At 36.0% G+C, this 17147-nt stretch overlaps 1 protein-coding gene across 10 annotated transcripts in view; it reads right to left on the reverse strand.

Annotated features, from left to right (window-relative positions):
• The window catches only part of LOC131437571 (trichohyalin), a 76757-nt gene that overhangs the window by 7709 nt on the left and 51901 nt on the right, over positions 1 to 17147 (reverse strand). The window contains exons 1-3 of one of the 10 annotated variants that reach the window (XM_058607022.1): positions 8090 to 8408; positions 3911 to 5146; positions 2145 to 3841 (exon numbers count right to left, since the gene is read on the reverse strand). The exons of 6 other annotated variants lie outside the window; for them this stretch is intronic. In XM_058607022.1, the coding sequence (XP_058463005.1) occupies positions 2145 to 3841; positions 3911 to 5077 (2864 nt within the window). In that variant the 5' untranslated portion in view covers positions 5078 to 5146; positions 8090 to 8408. Of the gene's footprint in view, positions 1 to 2144; positions 5147 to 6711; positions 7003 to 8089; positions 8409 to 17147 lie in introns of those variants that run through there. 3 more of the 10 variants (XM_058607021.1, XM_058607018.1, XM_058607020.1) reach the window with 3 other exon arrangements.

The raw sequence follows: 17147 nt of genomic DNA on the forward strand, positions 1-17147 counted from the left end.
TTTCCTTTCAATGAAATTCCGTTACAGTTTTGAAAGTGACTGTTTATATTACGATAATGTCCCATTAAATGGTCAAATCGCTTATGATTTCATAGTGGGGTCTCGTACAACGCGGTTTTCTTTTTGCCATATGGAATTTCAACTAATTGGGGCTTTGCACAAATATATCGCTTCTGTCAATAGATTGCATCATACAGTCTTCGATGAATTTGTTGTTTAAGCCCGCAATTTAGAACCATTTGACAGAACTGCTCATCAGAGGCGCTTTGGAAAATGTATGAAATTATCCATTTATTTTCAATAGACAAAATGATTTGAGCATGAAGTATCTCAAACATTTTAGCGTTTGGAATAATGTGGGTTTTAAACAAGTTTTCAAGGAACTCCAAATTTGTCAAATAGTTTGTCGGAATCACTTGCCATCAGGCAAGTAAGTCACTTATGGTTTATCGATATTCATCAAAATTCTATTCAAAATGAATATTTTCGGAACTGACTTGACGAGCATGTTGTTTGAAATTCCTAATAAATTCCGGTTTGTGTTTATTCTTTCTATATAACATTCAAAAATTTTGTTTTTGGAACCGAAAAACGATGCTTGAAGTCGCTCTCAATTCCAAAATAGCGACTCGGGTCTTTTGATATAGTTTGAAAATCTATGTCGCACAGGGAGTTATGTAAATTACTCGACAAGGCCGACCGATAAAATATGCATGCAAGTAAATAAAACATCATTTTTATTTGAACATCATTTCAAAACCGTTTTACGTAACTATATCAGAAATATTGAAAAAATAAATCAAAATCGATTAAAATTTAAATAAAGCAATAACAAAAAAAATCAAGCTGTTTTAAGCTTCAAACATTGTTTTCCTGTATGTACTATTTAAGTCAGTTTCGAAAATATGATATTGTAGTAGAATAAAAACGGAACTCTCTTCATTCTTCCAGTTAAACCGATTTTCAATAACTTAGACTTAAATAAAAGGATCAACCCAAATAAAAATAGACTGCTTTTGACCTTTGCTCGGATCTCACTTTCGGTTCCGGAACGACAAGGTGAGATTTGTTTAAAATTTTAAACAGCCATGTTGAGCGAAAATGAAACAAACGAGAATTCTTATCAACTTGGGTTATTGCTGTTTAAAATTGAAAAGGTTATGCTAATATATGTCCAAACAAACTTTTTTGTTTGTATTCAATATTAAAAAAAAGGTTAATTTGAAGAATCTTGAATTTGTAATATTAATAAAAACATGTGTTATATGAGAAAGGCATTATAACACCACTAGGTGGATTAAAACAGGTTTTTAGATTAATATCACTCTTCTCATATAAAGGCAACGTAAATGTCAAGTGCTTGGTTTAAAAAAATAATGACGAATACGTAACATAAACGCTGAAGCATGCCTTCATAAACAACTCGAATCAATCTAAAATATATAAATTAGTGTCAAAAATGAGCCCAAATTAGTGTCAGATATTATATTTATAAAATTGCAAAAAAATATTTTAATGAGACGGTTTCGATGGAAGATAAAGGCATTTTCACACCACTAGGTGGATTAAGAACAGATTTTTTAACTTCATCTGATAACTTCATCTGATAGACTGATCATATGAAAAACTTTCCACCAATTGGAAACTTGTTTAAAACTTCATTCTCTTGATCTTTATCTATTTAAATCATAAGAATTCTAACAGATACTGCAGTTTGATTTTAAGGTTTTCTTCAGATATTATGCATAGCATTTACAGGTATTAGTAAAATTTTTACATTTTCAAATATTTCTAAAAGCATTTTGAGCGCGCAACACGCAATACGTATCTACTGTCAAAAGAAACAATATTCGCTATCTTGTTTCACAAATAAACAATTCTAGCAAACCAAATATAGATAGATTACAGTTATTTAAAAAAAAAATTTAATACAACAATGATCATAATACGAAAGAGGTTTGCTACGCAATTGAAAACTTATCCTGATTAATAAATAATTTAATTCATTAATGAATGAATAAGTGAAATTGATAATGAAGGCTATGATTCAGATGAAATATTGATAAACAGTAATGACGAAACATATAAAGTTTAAAATTGTTTTGCAGGTAAAACAAGGACGAAATTGAATAAAAATATCTTACCGATAATCGAAACCATCGTATTTCTCGGGGCGCTTTTTCTGTTGAAACAAAACGGATGATAACCGTTGTTCCTTGTCATGTTGAAGTGTTGTACTCCCATCGATTGCTTGGTCTGTCCCAGTTGTCTCAATTCGTTGTTTATAACGTTGTAACAGAGATGACTTTTCCAGACGCGATTTATCCAAACTCGCTTGACTGGAGGTTTGCAATGTTGATGCTGGTGCAGGAGTTTGGCTTGTATTTTTTGATGTGCCCAATGGCTTTGGAGTATACCTTTGCAGTAATGTTGATCGTGATGATCGCTGGTTGTCCAAACTAGTTTGGCTCCTGTGTACCTTTTGCATGAATTGTTGTGTCTCTTCATGTGCTGTATGGATATTATCTTGCGATCCACTTCTCTTGGAGTAACGTTGTAAAATTTTAGATTGCACTCCGGTAGCTCTATCAAGACTCACTTGACTGCTGTGCATGGGTTTAGAACTTGGGGCTAAAGTGTGGCGATTTTTTTCTCCAAATGTCTCGTCTGCCTTTGTTCTGCCAATTGAAATACCTTGGGTCTTTTCCGGACCTGAAATACTATATTGTTCCAAGTGGCTACCAAAATCAATTATCTCATCTTCAATTTCTGTCTCGGGTTGTTGATCGGCAGATAATGAATTTTTTAGAGCACCCTTTTTCTTTTCTTCTTTGAGTTTCTTTTTCTCTTCAGCCTTTTTTCGCTTTTCGTCGTCTTTTAATTGTTTCTCCATTTCTTTAGCCAATTTTTCCTCTTCTTTTCTGACTTTATCCACTTCTATTCTAATTTTTTTTTCATTTTCTTTTGAAACTCTTTCCTGTTCTCTAACCTTTTTTTCTTCGTCTGCTTTTTTCTGTTTGGCTATTTCCTCGATTAATTTTTCCTCCTTCCTTTTTTTCTCATCGTCTAACTTAATCCTTTTCTGATCTTCCCTAGCTATTTTCATCTCTTCCTTTCTTCTTTTTTCCTCGTTAGCTTTCTGCCGTTTCTCTTCATCTTTCCTTCTCTTTTCCTGTTCTTTTCTATATTTGTCGTCCTCATTTTGTTTGTTTTCTTTTTTCTGCCGTTCCTCTTCTACTTTACGATGATTTTCGTTTTCTGTAGAATTTTTTCGATCGTTCTCACCCAGCGTAGGTGCAAATGAGGGATGATATGTATGATCTCGCTTTTTCAATTTGCGATCGGCAGGAAGGTTTTCAATCTTATCTTCAACTTCGTCAAAGGCTGTTGCTACATTTGGAACTGAGAGAACGGCTATCTGTTCGAATGCGGAAGCAAGCGTTCTTTTTACGGGTGCCTTTTGCCGTGAATAGTTTTGCATTTCCTTTCTTTCGCTGGATTCATCGATTTCCATAGTATCCGACGGGGATAATCCTTCCGGACTAGATTTATGAAGATCAGTTAAGCTATGGCGACTGCTGAGATCACTAACTGGCAGCGAAAGCGTGGTCAATTTCGTTTTTGGTATAGTGTTAAGTGGTTTCAATGGTTGTTGTAGTGAGGCAGATGATGGTAATGGATTGGAAGCGCTTCCGTAATGTTCCATGCGATCCCTGTTGCTGAATAATGGTGGGGATGGAACAGTTTGAATTACGGGTGTTTCCTTCTGGGTGATTAGCTTCGGTGATTCCATTTTGTTGAACAGTGGTGAAGATGTTGCAGTTGGGACAACGGATATATCCTGTTTGATAATGGATTTCGGTGGTTCGATATTGATGGTAGTTGTGATGGTAGGAATGGGAGTACTCACGATTGTTTGCGCAGACAAATCTTTCCTGGGAGGTTTCACTGGCTCTTTTAGTTTCAGTTTTGGAGGGTCAGGAACCGTACTTGCCGGTGGCATCGCTATTATTTGGTTGATATCGGAAACTTGCTTTATTTTGGGATCATTAATATCTACAGCTGGTGTTGGCGGAACTATGCTTAGTGTGGGTACCAGAAGTGTTGGTGCAAGATTTCCCATTGCCGGTATAGGAAGAGCTGAAGCAATATTACCGATTACGGATTCCGAAGTGTGTGTGGGTCCATTGTTTCCTATGCTAGGCATGGGAAGTGCTGAAGCAATGTGTCCTATAACTGGTTCTGGTGCCGTCACTATAGGTAACGTTTCCGGAGTTACTTGATTGAGTGAACTATTTTGGTTTTCCGATTGGATTGTCTGACTCGTGGGATATAGCTCTCTTGATGCACTCTTGCGAGCTAGTCCTCGAGCCATACTCGATGATCGACTTCGCAGGTTACGTGAATCGTACTGGTCGAAATGATCGCTGCCGTAATCACCAAAGGTTTGTGATTGTGACAAGCTGCTGGTAGGCTCTCGTTGGTCGAGACTATGTTGACTACTGTAGTTGCTATGTCCTTCTGATTCAAAAGTATATTTTCGATCTAGTGATTTACCAAATTTAGGAGTGTATCTGGATAATAGAGATGGGCGCACCAATCTATCTTGGTCTAAACTACCACTGCGTGTGAATCGCGTAACTGGCGTGCCTTCTCTAACAGAAAGACCAGTAAATTCCTGTGAGTTATTGGTACGATTGTATCGCTGCAACAGTTTCGATCCTTCCAGATTCTTTTGGCTACTGTAACGCTGTGGTTCCTGCTGTGGCATGTCCTGAGAATCCAATGAATGTTGTTTACTGTAGCGTTGTAAGAGCTTAGATCGCCCCAAATTACGTTGGCTATCTGACGATATTTCAGGACTTGGTTGCACTAACGGTTCGCTTTGCATGTTTTGATTACTTGTTTTCAAGTAATGCCTCTGCAGTAATGTTGAATTTTGCAAACTTCGTTGGCTGGTTGACTTAATAATCGGCGAAGTGTCCATTGGTTGATGCAGAGGATCCTGCGAGACTGCTTTCGATTGATATCGTTGAAGTAGCTTCGAACTACGACTATGTAATTCTTGGGTAGACATATTCGTTCAGCTCGTTGGTTTCGTAAAATATTTTCACTATTAATGTCGAGAACCTCGCTTTTTATATTGCTATAATAAACGACAGATTTTATACACGATATAATGTTAGCATCCGTTGGTTTGTGCCATTTTGTCGTAACTCAAAAGACGTGTGGCTTCGATTTGAAGAATACTTTTATTCTAGTTTGCTAAACTCGTTTACTAAAGCCTTAATGCCAAAAACGGCAAAGAAATAAATTATCAACTGTTGATATGCTGCACTGTCATGACAATAAATAAATATTGTGTATTGTCATAATAATAAATCAACGGCCTGTGTAACAGAGTAATAGCATTGAATTTCATGGTGAATTCTCATTGAATTCTTGTTAAAATAACTATCAATTGCAGCTTTAGAGGTTACTATTTCTTTCATTTGGAAATACTATATCTCTTGATTGGCCCGCTGAATTTAGAACTTTCGACGCAGATCCATAAATTTTAAAGTGGCTGCCATTTTGATGAACGTATTGAATACAAATAGCAGATCTGCCATTCAGTAGAGATGAGTTTTGGTACAGAATAGTTTATAAAATGTCTTGTTTTGATATTTTTAAACTATATTTTCAGTAAAAATGAGGCTTTTTCGTTACTTTAATGTTGATCAACATATTGCCCACATGTTTTTAGAAGATATGAAGAAAATTGACTTACGTAGCAGAACGATCATGCGAAAAGATAGTGTTACTGATAGAATTTATGTTTTGAAAAATACTGAATTCATTGAAAAGCTAAAGTGGCGTTATACTAAGGTGTGGCGTATACTACTTCTCTTGTAGTTCTTTAAAATAATTCAAGGTTTCCTCACAGTGCTTATGAATGTAAGCATACTTTTAAAAAATATCTGAAAACACTGGTTTCACAATAAATCTTAACAGTTGCGTTTTGAGAAGCCCATACGTATCCTTTTTCGAGAATGTGCCGCACATTGTTTTAATACAGTCGATAGTTATAGTTATAGTTATACAGTTATAGAAAAATTACTGCTTAGGATACTGTTCAATTAGGTTTAGCTACTATAGAAACATAAAACTAAATGATAATTGGAACATTTGATCTGTTGATGCAAAGATGCCTGTTGATGCCTTGCAATTTGAGCCTGACTAAAAATTTAACTTGAATTATTTTGAAGACGATACATTACTGAAAAATTACATTTCATTACTGATGGTTAGAAAATCAGTGAAAAATATATTATTACTAATCATTTTCAAGCCCACAAGCTTATTTCCGCCAGCAAAAAAAAAGGCAGGTTAGTAATGCCAGAGATATAATTGGATGACGTGACTACGGATAAAACTGTCAGGCATTTTTCATACATTCGAATGTCAATAATCGTTTTCATTAATTGATTGAGTGAACTTTGCAAACCTTTACTTCTTCGCGTTGACAATTCCAACTGTTTAACAAGTTAGACATTTTCTTTTAATGCACTTCTCTGTACAGAAACTAAATTCTGGAACTGAAACAGAATTCTTGATTCTAAACCTAATTTTGGATCTGGAGCTGAGTTCTGAACCTGAATGTTGGAACTGAGCTCTGGACTTGAACCGCCCGAAATGAGGACTGTGTAGGCTTAAATGAACTAAACATACCTTTTATACTATCCATTACTTAACGCTGGCATGAAATATCGCCCACGTCGTGCGAGTATGAGAAAGGCAAACACGCGTCGTGATACTCACTGATGCTCATTGACATCGAACATTATAGAAAACTTTAAGAGTTATTTGTGTTTATCTCATACAAGTAGCACGTATTAACTTCCATACATTTGAACTATGTTCCTGGGTAGCTCAATAATAGAGCAATTCCACGAATTTGAGAACATTGCTGGTACTAGTCCTTATTTAGAGGCATTTTATTCTTGTTAATTCACAATACCGCTATTAATTTTTTTAAATGTATATTATTCATTGGAATTTAATTTAATTTTAGCCCTATCCCTATTACTTTCATTCAATTTCTTGTTGGATAGGGATTACAAACAACGTATTCTGTATATTTGGTTCTATGGAAATAGAAAGACGATACTCCAATCATCTCAGTTTCTGCAGTCATCTCATATACTCAAACCATAAGTTACAATATGATCTGCTTTCTCTGTTCGATTAAGTGAATCTAGAATTAAGATGAAGATAGATGCATTCGCTTAAAGCTTTTGTGTGACTATAACAACTGTATCGTGCAATTATCGAGTTATTTTTCCTATAGTATTACTCTTCAAGTAGTAGCGAATATCTTGTATTCATTTTTAACACAATTCGTTCACTGAAAGTTGAGTAATCCGAAAAATGATACGACGACTCTACTAATGGGATAACTATTAATACAATAACCCTGTATGTACAAAAAATATATTGTTCAAGATTAAGTTGAATTACAACTAAACACGGTTCAATAGATGAAGAAAGAAATAAACTATTACGGAATCATCAGTTACATTAATTGTAAAAACTCAGTTAGCTGCTTGGAATGTGAGTGTCAGTGTTCACATACGACGTTTATTCTCAATTGTTTTTTTTTTTAAATATTATTAGTGAACTGCAACTAAATTAGCCTAAAACATTCGGAACAATAAACTGTTTTGTTATTGTGTAGACCCTGTACATTTAATCACTTTCTGATTGACTGGGTGGTGTCAACTTAGTGGTTAATATTCTGAGTATGTATATACTCGGATTCGGAGAGGCGGCAAGGTAAATTATTTTTGGATTCACTAGCAGCTCAAGAGAGGGACCCGTCTTATTTTAAGAAAGAGCCATTTTTTGTGTCACAGCGAATTTGCAGATACTGTGATTCTTCAATTGCAAAACCGTCTACAATTTTGTATTCCCAGAGATGCACATTCAATTTTTTTCAGAGTAACTGCGATGTACGACTTTTTTAAACGACGCAGTACATAGTAAAGACCTGGAGCACTTTAAAGGCACAAACACACGGACACTACAATCGTGGTGAATGATGTTTTACATGCTTAAAAGGTCCGGCAGCAAATTTCGATGAAAGTATCGTTGTTAACCACAAAAAAAAACAATACAAAAAATCACTCGAGTGTAAAGCCTAACGAAAACTATATTACGGAACAAAAGGAATCGCGCGTATTTTCTAACACCGATGTTTCGTAACCGTATAATACTAATTGTAAGTCGATTTAAATTCGATAGCCTAGAATATAAAAAATCAAAAAAAAAGAAGGAAAACTAAAAAGTGCGCAAATGAAAAAGCAAAACCGGAGGCACAGCTACTGTGCGAACGCTAACATTTTCGTGCGGACACTAAGAGACAAACAAGATTTTCCCCACAAAAGTTTTCCGACCGAGCTAAATTTAATGCCGCCTTAGTGTGGCAGCTTCGGCGGTCGTCGGGATCACGAAATAACTCTGCATAATGGTGAGGATCGAAGATGTGGTGTGTAGTTCACTAATAATGCTGACGTTTGTGCATATTCGTGCCTGTTGACAGCGATGGAATCAGGGACCGGCCACAAACCACGTAGTAAAAAATCAAATTTTAACCACAGCACTTGTCCATCAGTCCACATGATTTATAAATGATTCCTTATTGTATGATCTTTGTCAATTTACAACATATACCGATCTGACTTAACTATTTCATTGAAAAAAGGTATATTGTGTTTGCATTTTGATTATCAGGGTACTAAATTTTAGAACAACGTAGGTGCAGAATTTGTCTGATTATATGGCCAATCTATCAACTATTAACACAATTATAGTGAATCATATTCGAGATATGAAATTTCTTTATGAATTAGGTTTCCTATGAAAGTAATTTTGCATATGTATTTTAGGAAATGTGCACCAAATGGTTTTCGATGTCTTCGAAATCTTTGACAATTGGAGACCAGCCAAGATAGCTCTTCCTACATTGGTATGTGGTTCTCGTGGCTAGCAATTAAGACATTGGTGAATCGAACTTTTTGTAATGAGTGATAGTTTTCAATTCAGTTTGAATGATATTGAATTAAACGTTTTCAATAATAAAGAATGGCATCCACGTTTTGTCAGAAAAATTTGCACTAATTTTTATAATATCAAGTTATTGTCAAGATCAAATAACTCATAAGGAGTATCATCATATAAAATTGAGATTTTGTTCCGAAATGCAGCCGTTGCGTATCGAACGGTCAAGTCTGTCATCTTCTACATCAAATTTCTAGGTTTTAGGGTTATAAATAAGTAGAAGTTGTTTATCTTGAGTAGTAGAGTTTCGAATTCCTCAATTTTTGACTTTGTCAACGACGTATGCATTTCAAATTCAAATTTTAAACAATACTATACACAAATCTAATTTCGTTACAAATTTTGACATTTTTAAGAAGATTTCAGTTGCCGAGTAGCTAAGTAGTTGAATGAACACAAGCTGTGTGATACTTCAAGCAAATACCAGATTGGTATTGCAAATTGAAACACGAGTATGAACAAAAGAGTTTCACCCTCTGTGCCATTCACAAACATTCGTATGGCGGGTAAAATTCACAGCACAACTAAAGCAAGAAGAGCTGCTTCGTTCGTTCGTTAGTTCATGAGCATGTGCGCAAGATGATGATTATTCTTTATAAGGTTAGCATTTGACAAATAGTTCTCATATTGAAGACGCCCATGAGAAAACTAGATTCATAACTTCTAGTTCAGCTGAATATTTACATTGCTTTTTTGTGTTCCTAGGATATATACACAGTTTAACTCCCAAGAAATAAATTGATCGTTTTAAAAATGAGCTCGAATGAAAAATTTATGCTATTCAATTTTTAAAATGCAAACATTGATATGGACGGCCATCGATTTTTTCGGTGAAAATAATAACTAATCGGTGCATTTAACCGGACGTTTCGACCTATTAAGGTGTTCGGTCATCCTCAGCGGCTACCTAAAACATATATTTGTCAAGTAAGCTAAATCTAAGCACTCTTTTTCATCTATTTTGACTGTATAGAGGTTTTGATTTTGTCAACTAGTCCGTTGTATGCTGATGTAAACTTTATTGAATCTCGTTGGAGGTTAAACGAGTTCGATTCTCCTCTTATTTTTATGTAAAATATTTCAGCGGTTAAACGTGTGTCAGTTCTTTGTACTTTCTCTAAAATTTTAACGTTGTGTTGAACTAAACCAGTATTGCAAACGCTTTTGGACTTGACATCATTTTTATGCTGTTCTATACGTTTTTTCAAGAATTGACTGATTTGGCCAATATATGACTTTCCTTTACATACCCCGCACGGTATTTCAGAAACAACATTCGTTCGAAGGTCTTTTGTTATTCTATCTTTTAGCTTACTATATACCGTGTCTTTAATTTTGTTAACTGTTCGAAACGCTAACTTTATATTGTATTGAGATAGATAACGTGCTAACTTTTCTCCTAGACCTGGTATATATGGTGCGGATATGAATTTGGTGGCTGTACTGTTATTGTTATTCTGTGTTAACGAGTTGTAGAGGTAATGTGTTCGTTGTTGAATTACATTATTAATAAAGAAATCGGGATAGTTATTATAAACCAGATTTCGCTTTACAATATCCAGAGCATTATGTCTGTAACAAACCTTGCTTAATTTCAAAGCCCTATCTACAAGTGCTGTTACTGTGTTTTTCTTGTCATTAAATGGACTCAAAGAATTGTAATTTATGTATCTATCGTCTAGCTCCTTTGGAGTCCATTCTGTCGTAATATGTTCATTCTCTCTTTTTAACACTGTATCTAGGAACCTGATTATTCTCCAGCTCTACAGTAAATTGCAGTCGTGGATGAAAACTATTGAACATCTCCAGCATCCGGTTAATATATTCACTCTGCACACCTGCTAAACAATCGTCCACATATTTCCTAAAGAAAACTGGTACAATACCTTCCTGGCGATCCTGTGCCAATTTTCTCCAAAACTATATTTCCTGCGACTGGAGACAATGGCGAACGTATTAGTAGTCAAAACTTCTCGAAAAAAGTGGATGATAACACTAGCTGTAGCATTTCGATGAAATTATTTTCAGGGACTTTGGTGTGCGCCATTAACTCTGCCCATCGTAATCTGAACAGTGAAACCACATCCAAAGAAAACGTCATACAATCGTTTTGAATAATGTTCTGTCTGATATCACCAACAAACAAAATTAAAACTATTTACTATATGATGTTCTGTTTTATCTACAATGCGGTTCAGGATCGATGACAAAAACTTTGCAGCATTGTACAGTCTGTTACATAAGAGCGTGGTCACTATTGTGAGAAAATGAAAAGACTCAACATGAAAATACTTTTGAATATTGTTTTATTAGATCAAAAACTTGCATGCAAATACATTAATAACAAGTCCAATCCTCTTCGGCGTTAATAATGGCTTGACACCTTCGAGGCATACTTTGAGCGAGATTTTACGCGTATTCTTCTGGAAACGACCTCCAAATTTGTGAATTCGGCGAACAAGCTGTTTCGAATTGTGTGGTCGGTTTTTCCCAAGCTTCATCTTCATTTGAGCCCAAACGTTCTTAATTGGATTGGCATTTGGCGACTGAGACGACCAATCAAAGGTCACGAAACCATTTTGCTACTTTGCCCATTTAAGACGTTTTTGCACATGTTATTCACTCAACATTCGAAATTTAAAATTATTTGCGATCAAATGTTTGCGAACAGTTCCGTACGATATTTTTCAACCTTTTTTGGTCAATTTTGAAGCACCTTCAAAGCAAAGTCTTGGCATTGCATTCCTTTTGTGGAATTTGGCCTTTCTGTTTCAACAGACTTCGCAGCCGATTCTTAGTGTACATGATCATTGCATTGCATAGCTAGTACTATGGATCCTACTGACACTAAGAACCCGTCCAGGTCGGGGCTCGAACATAAGACAACTGGCTTGTAAAACCAGCGTCCTATGCATTGAACCGCCAACCCGGCACCTTCGCGTAAGGTTAATGTCGGATTCTTCAGAAACAGGTCACAAATAACTTTTTCGTCTTTTTCCGACAAAACACCGACAGAGCCGTGATTTGGAAAGTTGTCGGCATTTTTAACCTCTTTAAAACGATTCACCCAAAGCAAAGTCTTGGCATTACATTCCTTTCGTGGAATTTGGCCTTTCTGTTTTCAACAGACTTCGCAACCGATCCTTAGTGTACATGATCATTGCATGGCTAGTACTATGGATCCTACTGACACTAAGAATCCTTCCAGGTCACGATTCACACACTTACTCTAAAACTGTTTCGACTTGTTCATGTATTTCGCCACGGCAGCTTGGGTCATTTTGAGACCTTTCGTGTGCGAGCACAAAAACTGCGTAGTGTACGCGGTACTCATTTTGGAAAAATGCTGAAATCGAATTTTAAACAATAGTCAGCTGATTTATTCTCGGATTGCATCAAGGACCCTACTGCCCTCCGTGTAAAAAAATATTACACCTTTCCACTTTACCGATCGCGAGTCATCGTGAACATACTCTTCTGTGACAGACTGTACGTTGCTTTACCAATCACCGAAATAGATAATCCGCAAAGGAATTCCATCCTTGTGCGTTTTTGGTAACCCGTATATACGTGGCGGGTTGCAATTGTAAACCTTCAATCTTTGTATCGTAGACACACGTTAAACAGCTGAAATGTTTTACATAAAAATAAGAGGAGAATGGAACACGTTTAATCTCAAACGAGATTCAATAAAGTTTAGATCAGCATACAACGAACTAGTTGACAACATCAAAACCTCTATACAGCCAAAACAGATGAAAAAGAGAGAACGCAATAAGCAAGACAGTTGAAAATGTGAAGTGTTGTAGTATAGACGTCATTAGCATGTAAGTTAAGTGTTAAAATAAAGTGTTTAGATTTAGCTTACTTGACAAATAAATGTTTTAGATAGCCGCTAAGAATGACCGAACACCTTAGTAGGTCGAAACGTCCGGTTAAATACACCGATGTTTTTAGTTGCTTCGTTTCATTTGAGGATTCACAATACAAGCCTTGGTAAATACACGAATACAATTAAAAAGTTCCTCTCCTGTTTTTAGTCATATATAATGTATTATGTATGTATTTATAACTAGTCCCATCTGCTTAGATTCGACTACTAGTCCGATGTATCTTTCCGTTATCATCTCAACGTTACTCGACACAAACATCAATGTCGTCAGCGATGCCAAACATTAAAGAGTGAGAGTGTCTCAAATGCAGAGCTCATAACAATAATACATTCTGGTCGACTGTGCAATAGGGATGGTCGGGTATAGAAATTCTTATACCCGAACCCGACCCGTACCCGAGTGATCAGCAAAAAAATTTACCCGTACCCGACCCGTACCCGATTAAAAATTAATAAAATTAACCGTACCCGACCCGTTCCCGATCAATAATAAAAAAAAATAACCCGTACCCGAAAAAAAAATTTACCCGTATCCGAACCGTACCCGATTAAAAATTACCTGTACCCGTACCCGACCCGAATGAGTAGTAAAAATTTTACCAAAATTCAGTATGGAAAAAATAAAGTGTTTTAGATATCGAGCCGTATCAGGCTCTAGTTGGAAAGTAAAATACATTAAAATGCTTGTTTACATTTAAACATATAAATACACTGTGAAACATGAATACAGGGTCCGCCATGTAACTTTTTTTTTAAACATGCAATAAAACAAAAACGGTTCATCCGAATTCAAAATTTATTTTATCATGTTAAAGTGCAATCCTTCCGGTTAATTGTGGAATATAATTTCATTCAAATGGCTGCCTCGGCAGGCCTTGCAGTACGCCATACGGTCTGTCCAGTTTTTTAGTACATTTTCGATTGTATGCAGCTTTATTTCAGCTATGGCTGCACGAATGTTGTCCTTCAAGGCTTGAATTGTCTCTGGCTTGTCCACATAACACTTATCTTTGACAGCCCCCAAAGATAATATTCTAACGGCGTCAAATCACATCTCTGAGGCGGCCAAACAACATCCGAATTTCGACTGATAATTCGATCTTCGAATACTGTGCGCAGAAGATCGATCGTAGCGTTGGCTGTGTGGCACGGACCGCCGTAATGTTGGAACGAAATGGTGTCCAAGTCTTCCTCTTCAAGTAACGGGAAGAACCAATCGCTAATCATGGCGCGGTAGCACTCGCCATTGACCGTGGCGGCGGCTCCTGCCTCATTTTCGAAGAAAAATTGCCCAATGATGCCGCCAGACCAAAATCCGCATCAAACCGTCACTCTCTGAGGATGCATCGGCTTCTCCATGATAACGTGCGGGTTTTCCGTCCCCCAGATGCGACAATTTTGCTTATTAACATACCCGCCGAGATAAAAAATGAGCCTCATCCGAGAAGATTATTTTTTTGCACACATTCCGCAACATTACCATGATTTTCAAAGTAAAACTGCACTATTTTTACGCGTTCATCAAGCGTATACACAACCATTTTCGTTCAGCGGAAGGATACAACTAAGTTTCTGTCAAATCAGAAGTGACATTGAGGTTACCAATGTCGAAATAACCGCTAGTTCAAAAATAAATGTTAGATGGCGGACCCTGTAGATTTCCAATGTCTTTGGTACTTTATTTTCATTTACAAATGTTAACAAAAGGGAGTAATATCTACTCAAATATTTCGAGAAGCATATTTACCCAATATGTCGTAATACCCGTTGTATTCAATTTTGGGTAGGTATGGTTTTTACGAAACAGTGCGACTTTTGATCCAATTCTTTAGAACCACAAGTAAGTGTGCTCATTATCTTGACACACAAATAAAAATTCACATTCGAATCACTTGAAAAATCACGTGAAATGGTTCCAAATGTTAAATTGAATATTATACGTGACGAAAATGAATGTTATGCGAACATCCAGATGCAGATTTTCTGAAATAAATGTTCATTTTTTTATGGTAAAAATCCTAATGATTTATATGAAAATTTTGAAAATCTCCAACCAATATTTATAATAACAGTTTTCTGGTATCTGAATATGATATGAGTACTACGCTACATTTTATATATGAATCGAATAATTTTTACTGGATTGTGCATTAAACAGCTTTAAAATGGCAGTCCATTAAAACCTACGTGAAAAGTAGATTCCGACCGCAACATCTTAGAGCTAAGGCAGTGTGTCTTATTAAATATGTTATAAACAAAGTACGGCGGGAAATATTCACATAACTTTTCACGTAACTATGATTGATCGTTTTTTTAAATGAAGAAAAGAAATGTTTTTTTCTGGAAAAAGAAGCCAGTTGTCAGGTCTGGGCCTAGGCGCGAATGTCAAAACTCCTTTAATCAAATTGTTTATTTTTCGGAAGAACTGATTTGCAATAAAAAAATTCTCGTCAGCTTGTAAACATATTTATGCGAAGTACAAATGGTCGGGTAATCGATCAGAAAAAAAAATTTACCCGTACCCGAGTGAGCAGTAAATTTTTTTACCCGTACCTGACCTGTACTAGAGATGGTCGGGTATAGAAATTCTTATACCCGAACCCGACCCGTACCCGAGTGATCAGCAAAAAAATTTACCCGTACCCGACCCGTACCCGATCAAAAATTAAAAAAAATTACCCGTGCCCGACCCTTACCCGATCAATAATTTAAAAAATTACCCGTACCCGACCCGTACCCGAAAAAAAATAAAAAATTTTACCCGTACCCGATTAAAAATTACCTGTACCCGTACCCGACCTGAATGAGTAGTAAAAATTTTACCAAAATTCAGTATGGAAAAATTAAATTGTTTTAGATATCGAGCCGTATCAGGCTCTAGTTGGTAAGTAAAATACATTAAAATGCTTGTTTATATTTAAAACGGCGGGTGGGTAATGTCAGAGACATAACTGGATGTCGTGAATATGAAAACAACTGACATGTTCCTTAACACTCCCGAATACCAATTAATTGATCAATTGTATGAATTATGCAAGCATTCCCCTTTTCCACATTTTTCGCAAAAACAAAGAAGGCTTCACTTGATCTAGATTACTGTGAATTTCACACAACGAAAAGTGCACTAAAGTGAGGATATTTCCCTTCGATTTGCGAGCAAGAAACCCTAATAGTTCTTTAGAAAACTTTTAGAGCCATTAGAACGGCTGATTTTGTGTGATGCTCTCCAGTGTTGCTTTTTCACCAATGCTAATGACTGGCAGCTGTGACGTAATCGCTCTTGTCGGAGGAGAAACGACGCAAAATACATCTGCTCGTAGTGGCGATAGAATCCAAACTGATACAATTTTTGTTGAGAGGCTTGTTTTTACCTGATTTCGGTTGTAGCTTTTTCACTAATGGGCGGTCCTAATGGCTATAAAAATAGCAGCATATAGAATTATTATTTCGATATTTCATTTCGGATTTGCATTTCATTGAAAGAAACTATCCGGATGCTGTACGGGACTCATTCCTGCCTTTCAGAAGGACCAAATTGTGGAACTCACTACAATATTAAACACTGTTCGGAACATTTTTCTCGAACGATTTGTTGTACAGCAGCAGATATTTTGTTCTCTTACTCAGAACGCGTTCTGATTGGCTGGTGTTGACATGGGTCAAATGAGACAGGTTTTTCAATAGTGTACTATTGAAATACTTCAATGCTGTTGCTATACACGTTAAAGTTGAAAAATTTCGATTCTTTTGGTAGTTAAATTATATAAATCTATTTACAGATCACTAAGCTATGAGCTTTCAAAATACGAGAAAGGCAAACGCGCCTTATGCATTATCCTCTATGATACTGGTTTATACCAAACATTTCAGAAAAGTTTAATTTTGAATTATTTGCGATTATGTCACACAACTGAAATTTTTATCATAAAATTGTGATCATATTTCCGATGGCATATAGCAAAAATTATGTTGATTCGTTAGATACAACAAGAGATATTCACGATCAAAAACTTATCACTCTCTCAGAGGGCACCCCATAGTAAAGTAAGTCGTATTCACGACAAAATATAAATACATTGTGAAGCATGAATACAGGGTCCGCCATGTAACTTTTTTTTAAACATGCACTAAAACACAAACGGTTCATTCGATTTCA

The sequence above is a fragment of the Malaya genurostris genome, chromosome 3 (genome assembly GCF_030247185.1).
Source record: "Malaya genurostris strain Urasoe2022 chromosome 3, Malgen_1.1, whole genome shotgun sequence".
Lineage (NCBI taxonomy): Eukaryota > Metazoa > Arthropoda > Insecta > Diptera > Culicidae > Malaya > Malaya genurostris.